Source organism: Pinus tabuliformis, chromosome 9 (assembly GCF_031772625.1).
Source record: "Pinus tabuliformis cultivar Carrire ecotype Pingquan chromosome 9, CPIR1, whole genome shotgun sequence".
NCBI classification, from domain to species: domain Eukaryota; kingdom Viridiplantae; phylum Streptophyta; class Pinopsida; order Pinales; family Pinaceae; genus Pinus; species Pinus tabuliformis.
In genome coordinates this window covers 1,294,002,139-1,294,019,986 of record NC_142307.1, presented here as the reverse complement: position 1 = coordinate 1,294,019,986, position 17,848 = coordinate 1,294,002,139, and the positions used below count along the sequence as shown (strand labels likewise).

Genomic DNA, 17,848 nt, shown 5'->3' with positions numbered 1-17,848 from the left:
ATGCAACAGGCACATGATATAGCGCAATTTTGAAGTGGGAGACATGGTATACCTTCGTCTTCAACCCCACAAGAAATCATCACTCAAGACAAAGGGGGCAAAAAAATTGAAACCCAGGTTCTACGGGACATAAAATCGTGAGACGAGTTGGGGAAGTGGCCTATGAGCTTGTGCTTTTCGAAGGATGTAAAATTCACAATGTCTTCCATATTTCGTGCCTCAAAAAGGCCTCGGGAAGCATGTAGTCACTTCTACTAAGCTCCCACCATTGGACAAAGAGGGAGAAGTAATTTGGGTTCCAAAGGAGATTTTGGAGACCGAGGAGCGGAAGTTGAGGAATAGGATCGTGAAGGAATATGATTGTGAAGGAGTACCTGGGCTTAATTTTGTGGCTATAACAGAGGACATATATCTATGTTCGCTGGAGTTAACTACTTATAGAGTACACTCTTGAACTCACAATAGAATTCGAATGTCAAAGAGAAGATTGCTTGCTGAATTGTGCACTAGGTTCCTATATCTTGTTACTCATTTTTGTTCTCTTTTCAACTTTTAATGTAAAGACTAATTATGGTCATGAACCTTGCTTCACAAACTTGTATCAACACTATTTATATTTCTGGGTGCATTACACATCAATCTATACTATTCTGAAGCATTATATTGACAAGATTTGATCACTATGTTAATTTATTTGAAGTTGAAATTTGAAAAGTGAAACTAAACATTGTGGCATTAATTGTTTGACAAAAAATCTCGTTGAGGAAGCTCCATAAACTCAGTAAACACAATGGTATTTTTGGGTCATTTCCAAGTGGGAATATTACAATGTGTACCTTGTCGTACCTTGAAACACCTTCCAATACTTTGTTGTACCCCAAGCCTATTACCTTTGCTCAGATCCATGTGCTGGAAACATCCAATGCTCACAGGATAACCATGTATTGAAAACAAACTTGTTTTGTTTACTTCAATCGTACCTTGCAGCACCTTCGCATACCTTGCTGTATCCCAAGCCAATTTGGAGATGTACCTCGATTTTGGGTATATGTTGGCACTGATTTCAACATCCTCTCTCAAAAGGGAAGGAATGTTAATGGTCAATGTTGAATTGACTGTCTATTTGATGAATGGTGATCAGTGGAATGATTTCAATCTAAACATTGTTGATTTACTTTAATTTTAGTTCCTTTGATTCGTAAACTATCGTGGATAGTCCACTGGATAGTTTGTCAGAATGGATTTGATAAAATTATGCTTAAAAATTTTAAATCTACACTATGAGGGTTAATTTCTCCTTAGATTTATGGCGTATGCATACAAATTATAATTATGCAAAAAATAGAGAACAATGAAATAAAACTCACAAACCACGAATTAACATAAGATATAACCCGGGAAACCCTTTGGGGAGAAAACCCATTTGGAAAATGAGCTTGAAGTCCTCATCCTCACAATATGCCTCTTTTTATGCATCATGGGTGAATGGCTCCATGTGCATCAAAGTTCCCAAAGTTGTGATCTTTGATGTGAGTGGTCTTGAAAGCATTGCAACCAAGTTGTTTGTGTTTCCCTTCTTGTACTTGATCATTAAATGAAGCTGTTGTAGAAACCCCGTCCACTTGTAATGCTTGGTTTGCTGTAACTTACTTTGGGCTTGCAGATATTATAGTGGATGGTGATCTATGTGGAATACTGTCTTCTTTCCCATTAGATAGTGTTTCTACTTCTTCACAACTTGCACCAGGGCATAAAGCTCCTTGTTGTAGGTAGTGTAGTTGAGAGTTGCACCATGAAATAATTCAGAATGGTAACATACAAGCCTTCCTCCCAAAATCAAGATTGCTCCCATAACATACCCACTTGCATCTATCTCCACTTCAAAGGGTTGTTGTAAGTTTGATAATGCTAGAATTGGTGCTTGATTGATTTTCTTCTTTAACTCCTCAAAGGCCCTCTGTTGACCCTTTCCCCACTGGAAACTCTTGCCACTTGCTGTTATGGTGTGGAGTGGTGCTACTACTACTGAAAATGAGACTATGAATTTCCTTAGGTACTATACTAACCAAATGAAACTCTTGACCTCAGAAACATTAGTAGGCATCGACTAATCTATGATGGCCTCCATCTTGGCAAGATCTATCTTTAGGTTTATTCCACTTATCACATACCCCATATACACCGAAGTTTGCTATGAAAACTCACATTTTTTGAGATTTGCTAGTAGCTGGTGCTTCTTTAATGTCACTAGCACCCGCATCAAATGTGATATGTGCTCCTCCCAAGTAGGACTGTACACCAATATATCATCCAAATAGACAATAAGAAATTAATTTATAAAAAGGGCACAATATATCATTCATTAACCTCATAAATGTAGCTAGTGCATTGCATAGGCCAAACAACATGACTAACAACTCATACAAACCTTACTTGGTTTTGAAGGTGGTCTTCTAGCTATCTTGGGTAAGGGGTTCTTGAGTGTAATTTTGTTTAGCGCGTTGTAACACATTTGCGAAGTCCCATCCTTCTTTGGCACAATGATGATGGGTGACCCACATGGTGAAGTACTTGGTTGAATTACACCCTATTTTGGTAGTTGTTGCTCTTTGTTTCAATAACAGATCGCTTGTACAACCCATTGTTTCGGCAATGGGGAGTTTGGCAATAGCTGGGTCTCGTGTTCCCCTTCCCTCTTGGGTGGTATCCCTTTAGGCTCTTGGAACAGATCCTTGTAGGCCTCTAACAACTCTTCTAGTTGCTATTTTTGTTTCTTAGTACAACCCTTAAAGGATTACTTTGCTCTTGTTGACTCTTCAACAAATTGATTTTCTCTTAAAAACAATAAAACATATTTCTTGATGGAACTGATTAGTTTCTTGGCTTGGTTGGCACTTACTACTGAGATTTTGGACTTTCCCTTGTGTGTGTTGATGGTGAAGGATTTTCCATCCTTGGTGAGGCAGTATTGCTTGAATCTCCGCATGTGTGACAACCCCAACCATGGTTCTCTCATAAAAATGCATGGTAAATATTTTTACAGAAATAAAATTTAAAAGGGGATTGAGTCAAGGGATACAGATTCTAGAGTTGAGGAGGTGGCTTGCTTGGGATATCCATGGGTTTCTTGTGCATAAATTTGAACTTTTTTTGGGATAGCCATTAAAGGCTGATTGGTGATCTTTAATGAATTGACCAGGGATTAAATTGGGCTGCAAGCAGAAGTACGCAGGGCCATGTTGCCTTTGGGAACACTCACAAGGAAGACAAGACATAATTTATGAGGATTGACAGTAAGGATAGGAATTCAACTCCTTTGCAAAAAAGTAAACAACAGGTAAGAGGAAGCCAATTCAAAATCAAGGGGTAGTAGCAGCGAAGAGGACATGGAGCTCGACTTCATTGGAAGCAATCAAACAAACAAGAAGAAACAAATGCAGGAAGGGGGAGGAGCAATAAAAAGAAAAAACTACAGAAGAAAAAGACATTGAGATGAATTCAGTTGGAAATATTGTTATACATATGGTTTCTCCTTAGTGAGTAGCAATGCCTTTGGAGTCTCTGTAAAGCTAGAGGGTAGAGAAGGGTTTCTCTGGATTCCCTTAGTGGTGTGGGTGGAGGATTGTGTCCTTGGATTCTTGGAGGAAGAACCTCTTAAACTTTCTTGCTGTTGGATTATATTGGGTTTTCGATTTCCCTAGTGGGTGGAACCACTGTGTATTTATTTAAATGGTGAAGATTTACTTTCTGGATTCCCTTGGCATTTCTTGGGGTGGAAGCTGCTAGTCTTTGGATTCCCTAGGTTTTATTTAACTGCTGAGTGGCTGGGGGGTGGAGGGAGGAGATCCTTTGGAGTCCCTGTTTCAGTTGACAATTGGTGTTTTTAATACTTGAAACAAGCCCCTCAGTGTTTCGAATCTGGCTTGGGGGTGACAACTGAAAGTAGACTTGGCTGTGGTTTCTATGGTGGGGTGGAGAGTCCTTGTCCTGGACTAAGGTGCCCATAAGAGATAAGTGTTCATTATACCCACAATTTCAATGAATGAGTGTCTCTCGATCTCGATATATGATTGACTTTCTCTCTCTCTCTCTCTCTCTTGATATATGATTGACTCTCTCTCTCTCTCTCGATCTTTCTCTCTCGTTCCCGATATATGATTGACTCCCTCTCTCTCTCTCTTGATATATGATTGAATCTCTCTCTCTCTCTTGAGATATGATTCTCTCTCTCTCTCCCTCTCTTTTTTGATATATGATTGACTCTCTCTCTCTCTCTCTCTCTCGATCTCTTGATATATGATTGATTCTCTCTCTCTCTTGATCTCTTGAAATATGATTGACTCTCTCTCTCTCTCTTTCTCTTGATATATGATTGACTCTCTCTCTCCCCCCCCTTGTGTCGGAGCCGCTGAGTGCATTTCTATCAGTCTGTTGGTGTGGTTGAACCTTCGTTGTTTAACTAACACACTTAATTTCACTAACACGCTGGTTTAGCGGGCAGAACTTTGAGCATAGCAGGGCTATGAAGGAGAAACCCTAATGAGCACGCTAAACGAGTCCTATAATCTGGCCCTGCGTCAGGGCGAACATGTCAGCCTCGTCCTCTTCATTGCAAATAGCAATAGCAACCATGTGTGGTTGTTACAACATGAAGATCACATCTCACATGTACATATAGGGACTTCTAAACACCACTCCACATATAAGGGGAACTATGTCTACTTCTTGCAAATCTAATTTTACACTCTTTGGTTACCTTTGTTTCCGCATCCTTATTTACCCGTCCTAATGGATATGGGCTTGTATGATCACGAACTTCGAATCCCAATTTGTTGAACGACTTTGTTTTAATGAGATTCACTTGCGATCTTGAGTCAAACAGAGCATTAGTCTTTGATTTCTTGGCCTATATCTTTATATGGAAGAGTCTGATTTTTTTGTTCTCTTCTTGTTGCTGAAAGCTACTCAGTTTCACCTTCTTCTGCAATGATGTACGAACGATCTTCTCATCCATGTTTGAGTCGCTTTCAACTTGGTTATATGGTTTTTTTTGTTCGTTATGTTTCTGTTCTTTAGGTTAAGCTCTCGATACAACTTCTAATGCTTCTTTGTATGATCATCTATGTTACGGTGGTTGTTGGTATCTTTGCACTAGTGTGCTGTGGCTGCTATCTATTTATCTGTTCCCCATTTCCACTTTTTCCCCTCCTTAGAAGTGTCCTGGTGCTCCTTTTGCTTCGACCCACTATATTGCCCTTTCTTCTAGCCTATGTTCCCTAGGTACTGCGCCTATACACAAGCCTCATTCGTTGATCTAGGTTTAAATAGATTGTTGTGTAGACCACCCAAATACTTGAGTAGTACATATCGGTTCTTTGGGGAGATACCCAACATTATGGCTATATTTCTAAACTCTGTGGTGTACTCTTGATCAATATGCCCTTGCTTTTGCCTGAAGTAATGCCACCAGATACACTAGTCCTCTACATACCCAACGAGGTAAAATTGTGACCTTAAGAGGATTTTGAAATCCTCTCACTTTGTCATTGGAGGATCTCCATCCAACCTCAAGGTTTTCGTGTGGCTTTCCCATCAGGTCAGGGTATGGCCCTTTAATTTCAATCGAGCAAACAAAATATTCCATTCCTCCTCTATATGATGAACACTAAAATAAACTTCTAATTGCTTCAACCAATGATTTAACTTTTGAGTGTCAGTCTCACTTTGATACAATGTGATGTCGACCTTCGCTTCCATTTTGAATAGGGATTGTGAATGCTTCACGACTCTCGAAGTGGGTTGATCCTTTTTGGGTTCTTCTTTGTGCGGAGAGGTGCTCTCTAACCCAGTATGGAAGAGATGTTGTAATGTTATGTAAACATTTTGACTCGGTCAAATTACCAATGATTTTTAGGTTTCGGGTTTTGACAAACCTCTCCATCCTAGTATGGAAGAGATGTTGTAATGTTATGTAAACATTTTGTCTCGGTCAAATTACCAATGATTTTTAGACTTCGGGTTTTGACAACCCATGTACGATAAAATAAAATTATAATTATAAATTATGTTGACTCAGTCAAATTAAAAAATAATTGTAGTTATAATTTTTATTAATTTTTGTTGGTTAGTTCAGGTACACTTGCCTCAGTCAAGTTATCGATAGTTTTGAGCTCGAGGTTTATGAGAACCCATGGTATTTATGTGGAATATAGCCTATTTAAAGGGGAAAGACTCCAGGTAAATGTGTCCTTTGGTGCCGTTGGGTGAAAAATCAAAATTTGTAATTGTTGTTTTGTGTTTTGGTGGGGAATTTTTTAAAATTACTATAATAATTTTGTCCATATCATATATTTAAATATGAAAATTATATCATTTTAACTTTACAATTTATTTATAGAAATTAAATCAATGTAGATTCTTTTTAACTTCGGATCTATCGAGAGTCGAGAGGGAGAGTTTTGCACCTCGGGAGATTTGATCCCTCTTGATGCTTCATAGATTCAGAGTTAAGATGGATCTAGCCTAGTAGATTCTAGGTTAGTAGGCTAGTAGATGGATCTAGGCTAGTAGGCAAGTACAAAGAAGTGAGACTTGTAGCCCATGGTTTGCTACAGTGCCCAAGCCCTCTCTGTTTGCTTTCTGATTGTCTACTCTCGTTTACTCTGCTCATCTAAGGAACAAATGCACTCGAATAGAATGGAGATCCTTTTCCTCCTAGTGGCTTGGTTATAACACAACTTGATAGCCTACTAGTGGTTAAGTTTGACACCTTGAACTCTTAACAATAGTTACATTATTGACTCTTCTAGAGTTATCTTTATTATGAACACATGGCTCACCCCTTTTCCATGAATAATGGGGGTTGATGTGGCATCCACTTGAATTATGGTGGTCAAAACTAGAAGGTCAACTTCTGAGTGACATAACTTTTGCATATGGACTCTGATTGAGGCAATTCTTGCTTTGTTGGAAATGTATCTATGTGTAGAATAGTGCAAAAAGGTGCAACAGTTAACCAACAAAGTTTTACCCTTAAGAAATGTTGTTTTACGCTTCAAATTGCTCTTAAAATGTTTTAGACCCCAATTTGCCAAACTGGGTCCCACTGGTAAAAATGGTCCTCTGAGCTGATTCCTCTGCTATTTTCCACTCTAAAAGCTTCAAGATGGATGATAAATAAGATAATGATCCAATCTGGATCACTCTCTTTCCTTCAATTTATTATTCTATATACAAAATTTGATATATGTACCCCTGACCCTAGTTTTAAAAACCGGTTTGGTCGAACCAAAAATGTCAAACCAGCGGGTTAGTTCCCTGAGATATCAAATTGGACCAACAAATCTGATTGGTATGTTGGTCAGGATCGATTGTGTACCAAATGGCCGATTTTGATGCCAAACCGGCTGGTTTGGCCAGTTTTGTACATGATCGGCTGATTTTTGTAAAAAAACGGCCGGTTAGGAAGCCACATGGTTGGGCATGTTGATGGGACTCCCAGGTGGTTTTTGGAGGTGTTTTTTTAGCAAACCATCGTAGGTTCCCTTCTAAATATGCTCCCCTAAGCTTATAAAAGGATGTCTAAGCTCCTATTTGCCCCTCACATTTGATTTCTAGTGTTTGTGTGCATATGAGAGCTGGGACAATTTTGCAACAACATTGAGTTTTGGAGCAACAAGTTTGGAGGTTCTTTGTCATCTTGGAGCTAGTTTGGAGTTGTCTAGGGGAGACGGGCTGCGTCACATGGTTCGGGTTCGAATTCGAGTTCGACAATGATTAGGTTCGATTTGAATTCGAATTTTCTGATCAGGTTCGTATGAGGTTCAACATTAGGTTCGACTATACATATTTTTCAATATATATATATATATATATATATATATATATAACAAAATTATAAAAATTTCAAAATCAGTCCATAAACACATGAATACAAATTCTTATTAGTAAACATACATGAATAATGTAATCATTCTAACATCTAGATAAATGTAAACATATACAATAGTAGTTTGCAAATGAAAAATGGAAATATAGTGTTTGAAGACAATTTATGAAAAAGAACATTTACCAAATTTCAAGGTAGGTAAATGTGAATTGACACAATCTTGTAAACAATATAGTGTTTGATTCTGCCTTTCCAGAGCTCTGAGTGGTCACATAGGGATGCACAAGCAAAAATGGCAGGTGCTTGTATGGTAACAATTGATGAACAGAGAGAAGGTAATATTATGCCTCCCTCTCATTCACTCAGATAGGAGAGTCACCGATGAAAAGACGAATCAAAAATTTCATAAAGAGGTTTCAAAATGTTCTGATAAGAAATCGGGATGGACACAAACTTTGCTTCTCAATGCTACAAGGGATGTTTTGTTTTCTGTTCTTGATGTAATATTCCCACTGTGTGAAGAACAGGTGGACCCTCTTTTCCCGTCATTATTTTAGAATTTGGAAGATGAGATTTGGAGGGAAAATGAGGGAAAGAGGATCCTTCAGTCATCCAATGACATACCAATCTAGCAAATGTTAGAAAACAATCTACTATACAATCTCAGGTTCTCAGGTTGTTTGCCATTTATATATGGAGATTTCTTGGGGTCATCAAAATTGCTAATGAATCTTCCTACCCCTGGAAAATATTTTCACCATTTAAAGATCTTTAGTCAATGCTTTGAAGCACCTCAATCTCACTGTCAAGAATTAGTTTCACACCCAAGATGCATTTCGAATAAGACAATTCTGTCAGAATAATATTAAATGAAAAACTTCCAATTGGGCTCAACAGAAATTGGATTGATGAAGCACTGGAAAATGCAAAATTGGGCTTTGGTGACGAATTGGTTATTTATGTTGCATAAATAATTGCAAGGATTTTTGCAGGGTTTGAATATCAGAGTATGACATTTGTTTGCAGCCTGTGGAACTAGGGTAAGTTGCATCCCACATTGTTCTTTTGCTCATGTCTCAGTGCTTCACTCCAGGATGTAAGACGCAGCACGCAGCACGACTCACGCAGCACACAGCACGCAAGACCCAGCACGCAGGCGGCAGCGTGACTCACGCAGCTCGCAGTCACGACTCAAGTTTCCAGTTTGCAAGATGCATGAGACTCGAGTCACACTCAGATTGATCCTCACGGCTACGGCCCACGGGCTAAGTTCTAACCATTGTACGCCCATGGTTTTTTTTGCTAAACAGTTAAATAAAACCCACAAACCCTCAGATCGAATCCCAATTTTTTTTTCAAAGTCGATAAAATTCGCCTTTAGGTTCACGTTGAGGTTCGAATTCGATTCGGTTCACATGGGGTTCGAATTCGAATGAGGTTCGCCTTTAGGTTCGATGAACCTAAACGATTTTTTTTTTTTTTTTTTTTGAGATTCACCGAATTTCGAACCTGAAGGTTCAAGTCCGGCGAACCTTGTGACATAGGAGACGGGTGTTGATCTAAATGCAAATCTGATAGTTGAACCAAGAGCTGAAGGAAGTAAACCAGCAAGACCAAGCATGGCACATGGTGACTCGTGAGGGAAGCAATAGTTGTGCAGCTTGATGAACTCGTGCTTCTAGTTCTGCTAGGCCTAGTGATGTTGCTCATGCTACTACTAGTACTGCTATTGAGGTTGGAGAGGAGTTTGAGGAGTCCTCAAACTCTGAGCTAGATGATGTTTATGTAGCTCCTAGTGATGATCCCATGTGTAGTAGTGGTGATGAGTTTGATGAGTGATCATGTCGATCAGTGATTTGTAGTAGGCTAGTGGCCTAGTAGCTTGAGTTGTAGCATTGTTTTTGGACTCAAGAGGCCATTTAGAGCCTCATTGTAGCATTGTTTTGGGACTCTAGAGGCCATTTAGAGCCTCATTGGTTATGTATTTTGTCAATGATATCATTGATATGTATTGCATTCAGTGCCATTTTGATATATGCAATCTTATATAATATATATAGATGAGAATACTTTCCATATTTTGTCTCTAATGGTTTGGAATCATGGTTTGTAATCTTAAAAATTATTTTTTTCATTAAAATTAATTATTTTATGTATTTTTTCCAATTCCAGTTTATTGAATCTGGTTCAATCCGGTTTGATCCAGTTCTGGTTCGAACACGGTTAGATAGGTGGCTGGTTCGAAACCCGGTGCATAGTTCTTAAAACTATGCCCCTGACATACTTGTGTCAACTGTTTTGAAAAATTCTGTAGCTGTACCTGATTCCCAGTTTGTGTATCCATGGCAACTTAGGTTTGCACTTTTTATCATTTTGATCTTGTGATATTTATTTATTCCATTACATATGCTTTGTCAATAGTAGTTTCTATGTAGAGTCATGACAGCAAGCTAGGAGTAACCCTGTGCTGCCAATGGGGATTTTCACATTCAGCATTTGCGTTTTGCATAGTAAGTCTACAAAATTTAAACTTTGTTTATCTCAAACTATTGAGTTATGGTAAATTCATGTCGCACACAAGTCTTTTGTCTATGGGCATTTTTTTTCATTTTAGTCACAGGATATTTATCACCAATGAGAATAGGAAAATAATACCTTAAATTATGTATGGAAATATGTACAAGGCTCTAAAATCATGACCAGTGCTTAAGATTACAGTTTTAACTTTCAAGACAGCTTATAAGGCTTCTAAAATTATGACTAGTGCTAACGATTACTGTTTTGACCTTTCAGACAGCTTTCAATTTCAAAACTAGATAGAAGATGCTTCTTTTAGCTGGTGGGATTCAACTGGGCTACATGAAGCTTGATAAGGATTTAATGATACAAGCAAATAGATTATAATTATTTAAAAATATGTACCAAAGGGAAAAATCTACAGCTACAAAAAAATAAAGATATACTTATATATTGAATTAAAAAAGTATTTTTCGTTGATATTCAATAAAGCCATGTTCATACAATGCCCAATATCAATAGATGTCCAACATTTCATGGATAAATAGGTATCTCATCCATAATAAGTGTCCAGACGACTCTGAACTGAGAGCTGGAAGCTTCTGCTGATAAAAGCTAACTAGATAGTAACACTGAAGTCTGATATTAAATAGTAAAAAAGCTAAGAAGCAGATTCTCCCATGTCTTCGGCTACTTTACCCTCAAGTTTCTCCGAGTTGTGAACGCTAAAAGGAGGAGCCTCCTCCGATTGAAGCCAAGTAGATGTAGGATCCTGATCTACTACTAGCTCTGTGTCGTCCATGTTCAGGGCAATAACTGAATGATCTGAACCTGTCATCATTATGATATGATGAAATGTGAATTAAATTTGGGGTTTTGAACTTCAAATTACTCTTTCAAATTCAAATGATTAAGCCTTGAATAAACTGAGCTAAGTCTTGCTTTTTTCAATGTTTTACCGAGTAGTCTGTTATGAAGCCAAATATTGTAATGGACAAAAGCAAGGTTATTTAAGTGCTTTTGTGTCAGTCGGTTGCGCTTCTTGGGATGAATATTCTCAACAGAATCTCAAGCACTTGTATGTCTAATCTTAGATTTCAATGACAAATCTCTTAAGATCTCGTATAGCACTGGTATAGGCAAACAATTTTGAAGGTGTCCAATAATCTTGTAGCTGGGCAAGGATGTGACTTTGGGTTTCTTGATTGGGGATGCACCTTTCAATGCATGTCATAAATCCTCTAACAACTTTCCCATACTAACTAAATTTGGTCATATCATAAAATTATGCTGGGTTACCCAGTAGCATATAAAGGAGAATGCAATTGTCTTCTGAACATTCATCAATAGCACATCTCAAAGAGGCATATACTCTGCCTCGACATTCATATATCTTCTTTCAATTGGCTCTTTGGTGAGATCTATCAACTCATAAATATAACCCATAGTGGGTTGTTCATCAGCAGCAATCCTGAAAGATCAAAGTCATTGTTAAACATTGATTTTGTATAAAGTTTAAAATTTAAATAGAATCTAAAAATGAAATGAAGTTACTTTGAAGTCTCAACATTAATCTTTTCAGCATCTTCCCAAAAACTGTCATTAAACGAAAGGGCAACAATTTCAACCAAGTCAAACTTGGTCAATGTGATTAAAACTCACCCAGGTTCGAATTGGATCATCTCATTGCCAATGTAAGTTAGAATTGTGATTTGGTGTTTTAAAGCATGATTCGTGTGAATATACTATGTATCCATCCGATTACAAACTACAGGCTGCAAAATACTATATGTGACGTGTGACTGAGACACACATCAACATGCTATATTAACTAAGTTCATGTTTGAAAATTAAACTAGCCTGAGGGGAGGCTACTGTTCAGGCAGGGACAGATGTTGCAACGCATGACAGAGGATGCTCATATTAAACATGCAATTTTGGGGCTGACACTGGCCTCCAAAAGCAGAGACAATGGCATAAATGCCTAGTGCAATGTATTTAACCAGTATTTGTGGAGCCAATTGAAATTATGCGGTGCTGGCTTTAGCTATTATCCCTAAAGATTGATCTTGACAGGCTATTATAACTTCCGATCAGTTATTCATTGTCATTTGAATATAGCTCCTTCTGTTAAAATATCCTAAAACCAACGATCTAAGCAAACAGATCAGATCTAGTTACTTTACTGGCAATATTGACTTTTGCGTGCAGTGGAAAACGAGAAAAGCAATCACACACGGTACATAAATATTTCTGCCCTTTTAGATCAGTTCATCATTCAAAATTATTTTCAGAACTTAGAAGAGCTTCCTCACAGGGAAAAATGACTGAGAATAATCAAACAAACAACAAACCTGAAATTACAGTTTGAATGGAAATCTAGGCAGCCTGCCCTCAAATCCATATGATGTCACGGAATCCATACAACAGTATGGAATCCATATGGATTGCAGTACAGACTGCTCTTCTGGGCTGTCTGGCTGCTCCTGTCCTTGCTGCTAGTTGGCTGCCTGTCCTGCTAAATACTGCCGAAATTCTTGCCAATGGCTGGAAATCAGATCTCTGATTTTCTCCTTTCACTCACATGACTTCACGACTTGTGAAATGAATGTTCGGTGTGTCTTTGTCCTGTGTCCTCTCTTTCTTTTATAACTTTGACATGAGCCAAAAACCTAATCTTCAACTGTCGAGATCTAACTGTGAGGTCAATGACTCTTTAAATTAAATTATTGATTCACTTTAGTCACTTTATTAATTAAAAATTGCCTTAATAAAAGAATGTTCACTTTATTAATTAATTAATAAAGTGAACTTCTGAAAAAGCATAGGATACTTTTAATGACGATTTCCATAAGCAGACACCCTCATGGAAATACGTGTATGCACTACAAACACTAACATGTTTCACTCTGGCTCAAGTCAAAACAGTGCTCTTTTATGCAGTGTTCGACAGGGACGTGTCCCCTATGGTGGGGGGCATGACCCCCACGCTTTCCAAGATCTGAGGATGGGGGATGCCTGGGGAAATGTTTCCCCACATCCCCCTTTGGGGGAAACACATGGGGAAATGTTTCCCCAGTGTGGGGGACTTCTGAGCACCTATCAACCCGCAATTTTTTTGTCTATCAACCCACAAAGATAGAAATAATAAGGGATAGGACTTGGAGGATGTGTCATGATGTTTGGGAGTGGTTCCAACCTCATCAGACTTCATAGGGAGAGTACAATTTCACATCCCATTCAGAATTCAGTAGACTTAACAGTTTTCAAAATTTCAGCATTGGCAAGATTATAGCATTTGCACTGGATTGCACGATGATGAATTTGCATGGGATGAGTGTTATTGTTGGGATTTTATGATTATTATTTTTGTATTTGTATTTTTATAATTTTAGAGACAGTGACCCCTATCCTAGGGATCCCGACGTCTCCCTGTCCCCCCTGAATTTCTAAAATTTGGGGGTGCTCCCACATGTCTCCCCACTGTGCGTCTCCCTGCACCTGCGCCCCCCCTTCTGAAACTCGGTGGAACATAGCTTTTATGGTTATCAGAAAGGTGTGCTGCTTAACCTTTTGGAGATTTGTCAGGTTTCAAAGGAGTGTCTTTTCATAGGCAGGTTATAACCAAACGTTCAATCAAGCCATTGCTATCACTTCTCAAATGTTATCAGCTTCTACAGCTGAGCTAAAGAGGAACCATAAAGACCTAGACCCTCTTAGGCAGAAGTAGCTTTGGAGAAGCCAAAGAAGATATCTAAAAAGTAGGGGCTCAACTAGGAAAATAGTGTGATTGAGCAGATGAGGGTGTGGTGAAGTAGTTGTGAGTGAGATGATCCCTCTCTTTTCTCAGGATGCAAAGGAGATTCAGTGAGGCTGTATTCAAGCACAGACATTCACTTGTTGGAACTTTGGTTATTTGCTGAAGAAGGTTGTTTGCTTGGGGAAGGTAGGAAATCAGAGACTGTTTAAACTTTAAAGGCCTCCAAATAGAATTTCCATGTGATGTTTCTTTAGCTGGATTGTCATTGTTAGATGATAGGAGAGTTTTGGTCGGCCAGATTTCATTGGGATAACACCTGTTCAAATTTATTTTGGTGAAGAATGTTATGCATGTCACTATTCTTGCAGAATGCTCTATGCATAACAAAATCTTGCAATATGCTAACTTGATGTTGTGGAATGCACCCTTCTGTATTTTTATGGCTAAGGTAAGCTGTCTGTTAGATAACTCTTTGTATGTGTTCCATCATTATGGATATGCTTACCATCTCAGCTAGGAAAAACATCAATGTTTCATTAGTTATTATTCAATTGTTAACATTATCAGTAAGATCATTTTTGAACATGCAGTCTCATCAGCTTCTTTTTGTGTGAAGTCTAAAGCTTATTACAAATGCTGTCTGTTCCAGTTTTACGAATGGAGCAACAGGTTGAAAAATTTATTCAAAATCCTGGCCAACAACAGCTTGATTTTGAACAGTTGCCAACTTCCTATCTCAGACTTGTTGCCCATCGTGTTGCTCAGCATTATGGTCTGCAATCAATGGTGGTGATTGATTGCCACACAACAGATGGATCTGGTTCTCGCATCATTGCTCGGAAAACATCTCAAAGTGGGTATCCAGTGATTCGGTTGGCTGACATTCCTGTAAATCTACCTCGCGATGAGAAGACTAATGTTGTTAGGTTTGAAATTATGCAGAGGTCACAGAAAGGTTCTCAAGTAGGTGGTAGGGGGAGTCTTAACAATTCATCGGAGTCCAATTTTGCTAAAAGTGTAGAGGAAAGGAAGGAAGAGTATATTAAAGCACGTGCTCGGATCTTCAACTGCAATAGCTCTGCAGACTTCATAGAAACATCTGTCGAAGATGAGTTGGCTTCATTCGATAATGAGCAATGCTATTCCATTAGAATTTCGAGTCCTGATGGAAAACTTACAACGGACCCACTCCAAAATAATGATGCAAAAGCATTAATGGATTGTTCCTCTGGACTTGGTGGAATAAACAATTTGAATGGACAAATGGAGTCTCCTCCTGGTAGAGTAAATTCTAACAATAGCAGAGTTGCCATTTTTCGAGATCGTGAGAAGGATCGTAAGGATCCTGATTATGACCGAAGTTATGACAGGTGAATAGGGAATTGTTACAACTTCTAGGACGTTGTTCAGTTTTCTGACTGTCATATCTTCTTTGAAAATGTTTGCCTTTCTTGTTGATTTGGTTATTTGATGCCCTTATTTTTTGTCAGGTACAACCAAAGATTTGATCCTGGTTTTGGTTTAAATTTGGGACCATTCAGTATGCACGCGTTGTATACTCCACTTGTTAATTATAACACTGAATTTCCCCAATTGGGGACACCACACAGGGCACAGATTCATATGGAACCACCTCCTCCTCCAGTCCCCCCTCATGTCCATGGAACTTGGGGATTGGCCCCACCAAATACAATGGGTTATGGTCCTCCAGATTCTATGGTGAGACCATTCCATCCTGGTCACTTGGGCGCACATTCTTCACCTGCTATGTATTTGCAATCTTCACAATTTGCTTGTCCGGGTCCTGCAATGTCATATATCCATCTTCATGAACAGTTTCAGCAGCCCCTTGCTCGTGTATGAGTGTAAAATTTAAATAGTTTAGTTTTTTTTGGTATATATATTTTTGTGTCTTATACAGTTTATACAGATGTGTCTCTACTTTCCCTAATTTATTCTTATATTTTCTTTTTCCAGCCTTATCTTCAGCAGCAGCCTGAATCAAGTTTTGGTCAAGCCCGGCGCCGCTGAGGTCCTGGCCCTGCTTGCACCTGTTAGCTATTCATATGGAAGGTTGGATTATAGAAAAGTTTTTGAAATCCCTGGTTTATGCAGCACCTTGCTAACAGGAAATTGCAGGCAGAAGTACAGGAATGGATGGAATATACATTAGCACTAAGTTATGGTCTACTACAAGATAGTGGGGCTACTTATACTATATGGCAATGTTTTGCAGCGATTCCATCATCCCTCATTGTATTGTTTTTAATATCTCAGTATATGTTCTTATGGACAATATTTCAGGGTTGTGAAGTTCATGTTGGCTGGGGAAACCCAGCGAGAAAGTCAGTGCCTTCTTGATATTCTGTTATGCAGTTCTCAAGGTGATAATGGTTAGGATGGATTTCCACAGAGGGTAAGGTCATTCTGAATCAATAATAATGTTAGATGACAGTCTTTTGGTGCACTTCTGGAATTGAACCGTACATACCTGGATGTGGCAACCTCTTTTGTCTTGTATGGTATGTTTAACCAGGTTTTGAATAAGTATGAGGACCAAATGGCTTTATGCCACATCAAACTGGGTCTAGGAAATTTTGCATGTGCTCAGCAAGTTAGGTATCAAATTTGACGGGCAGGTCATCGTTACAAACGTAGCAATAAGGGGATTGATTTCCATTATCCTGTTCATTTTGTTTTGAGAAGTCACAGCACTGGTACAATCTCATAATATCACAATCAATTGGATTGGTTGGAATGATTGTAGCTTAACTAGTTTATTGTACTACTTTTGTCATAGTCAACTTTGTCATTTAACTGCTCATCGTTTTGCCAGCTAGAATTTTCATAATAGGGATACTAAACAAATTAGTGCTTTACATTATGTCAAACACTTAAGCGTTTATTACCAGCTGACTCCTCCAGACAGTGATGTATCCTATATGCTGTAAATTTAGTTAATGATTCTACTTGAAGTGTGCCAACAAGTGTTGTTAAATAGTTTATGTCTGCATTTTTACCTGGTTTAGGGCCATGTTATTGTAATCAGGTGATGTGTGTCCCCTTTGGTGGGTTTCAGCACATGTACTTCTAAATATCCATACAGGCTCGGTCCCAGATAACATACTGAATAGTGTTAATGGATGCTTATGATGGGAGGATTTCTATACTTGAGGCATGCTTAGACAATCCATTTTTTTCCTACTTGCTGGGTAGATTTGCTTGAATTGAAATATTTTCATACTGCATTGTTATATAAATTACAATTCACTGGACTTGTTATTCTTCTTAGGGTCACTTACAGGCACAAACGAAGAAGGATTAAATTTTTAGTAAGAACAGCAGTTTATGAAATTAAGTGTTGACAATAGCAGCTTCCTTTTGCTTTATTACTAAATCGAACACAGGCATTTTGGATTTCGAGAGACTAAGCTGTGCATTGTTTAAAAACCCTTTTATAATTCATACTGTAACAAGTTTTGAAAGACTTTTTAAGGAAGCATGCAATAAATGGGCGTGCCCAAAATATTATATTTTTCTGTTGAACAATTTTAGCAAGAGACACGCCTACATGCAGCTTGCTACACTGTACCTCTTGCGTCAAATGATGTCTTGAACTCTCCAAGTTTACATATAGCTGCTGTTTAAAAGCCATGCTACCTCGTCAAAATTTTGTCCTACAA

The 17,848-nt window shown here is 38.4% G+C and overlaps 1 protein-coding gene across 1 annotated transcript in view; it reads left to right on the top strand.

Annotated features, from left to right (window-relative positions):
* Positions 1-16,700, top strand: part of LOC149153296 (uncharacterized) — a 35,190-nt gene extending 18,490 nt beyond the window's left edge. Inside the window, exons 2-4 of the mRNA XM_089438143.1 lie at positions 14,815-15,535; positions 15,656-16,022; positions 16,143-16,700. Coding sequence (XP_089294269.1) covers positions 14,815-15,535; positions 15,656-16,022; positions 16,143-16,196 — 1,142 coding nt within the window. The 3' untranslated portion in view covers positions 16,197-16,700. The remainder of the gene's footprint in view (positions 1-14,814; positions 15,536-15,655; positions 16,023-16,142) is intronic.
* The last annotated feature ends 1,148 nt before the right edge of the window (positions 16,701-17,848 follow it).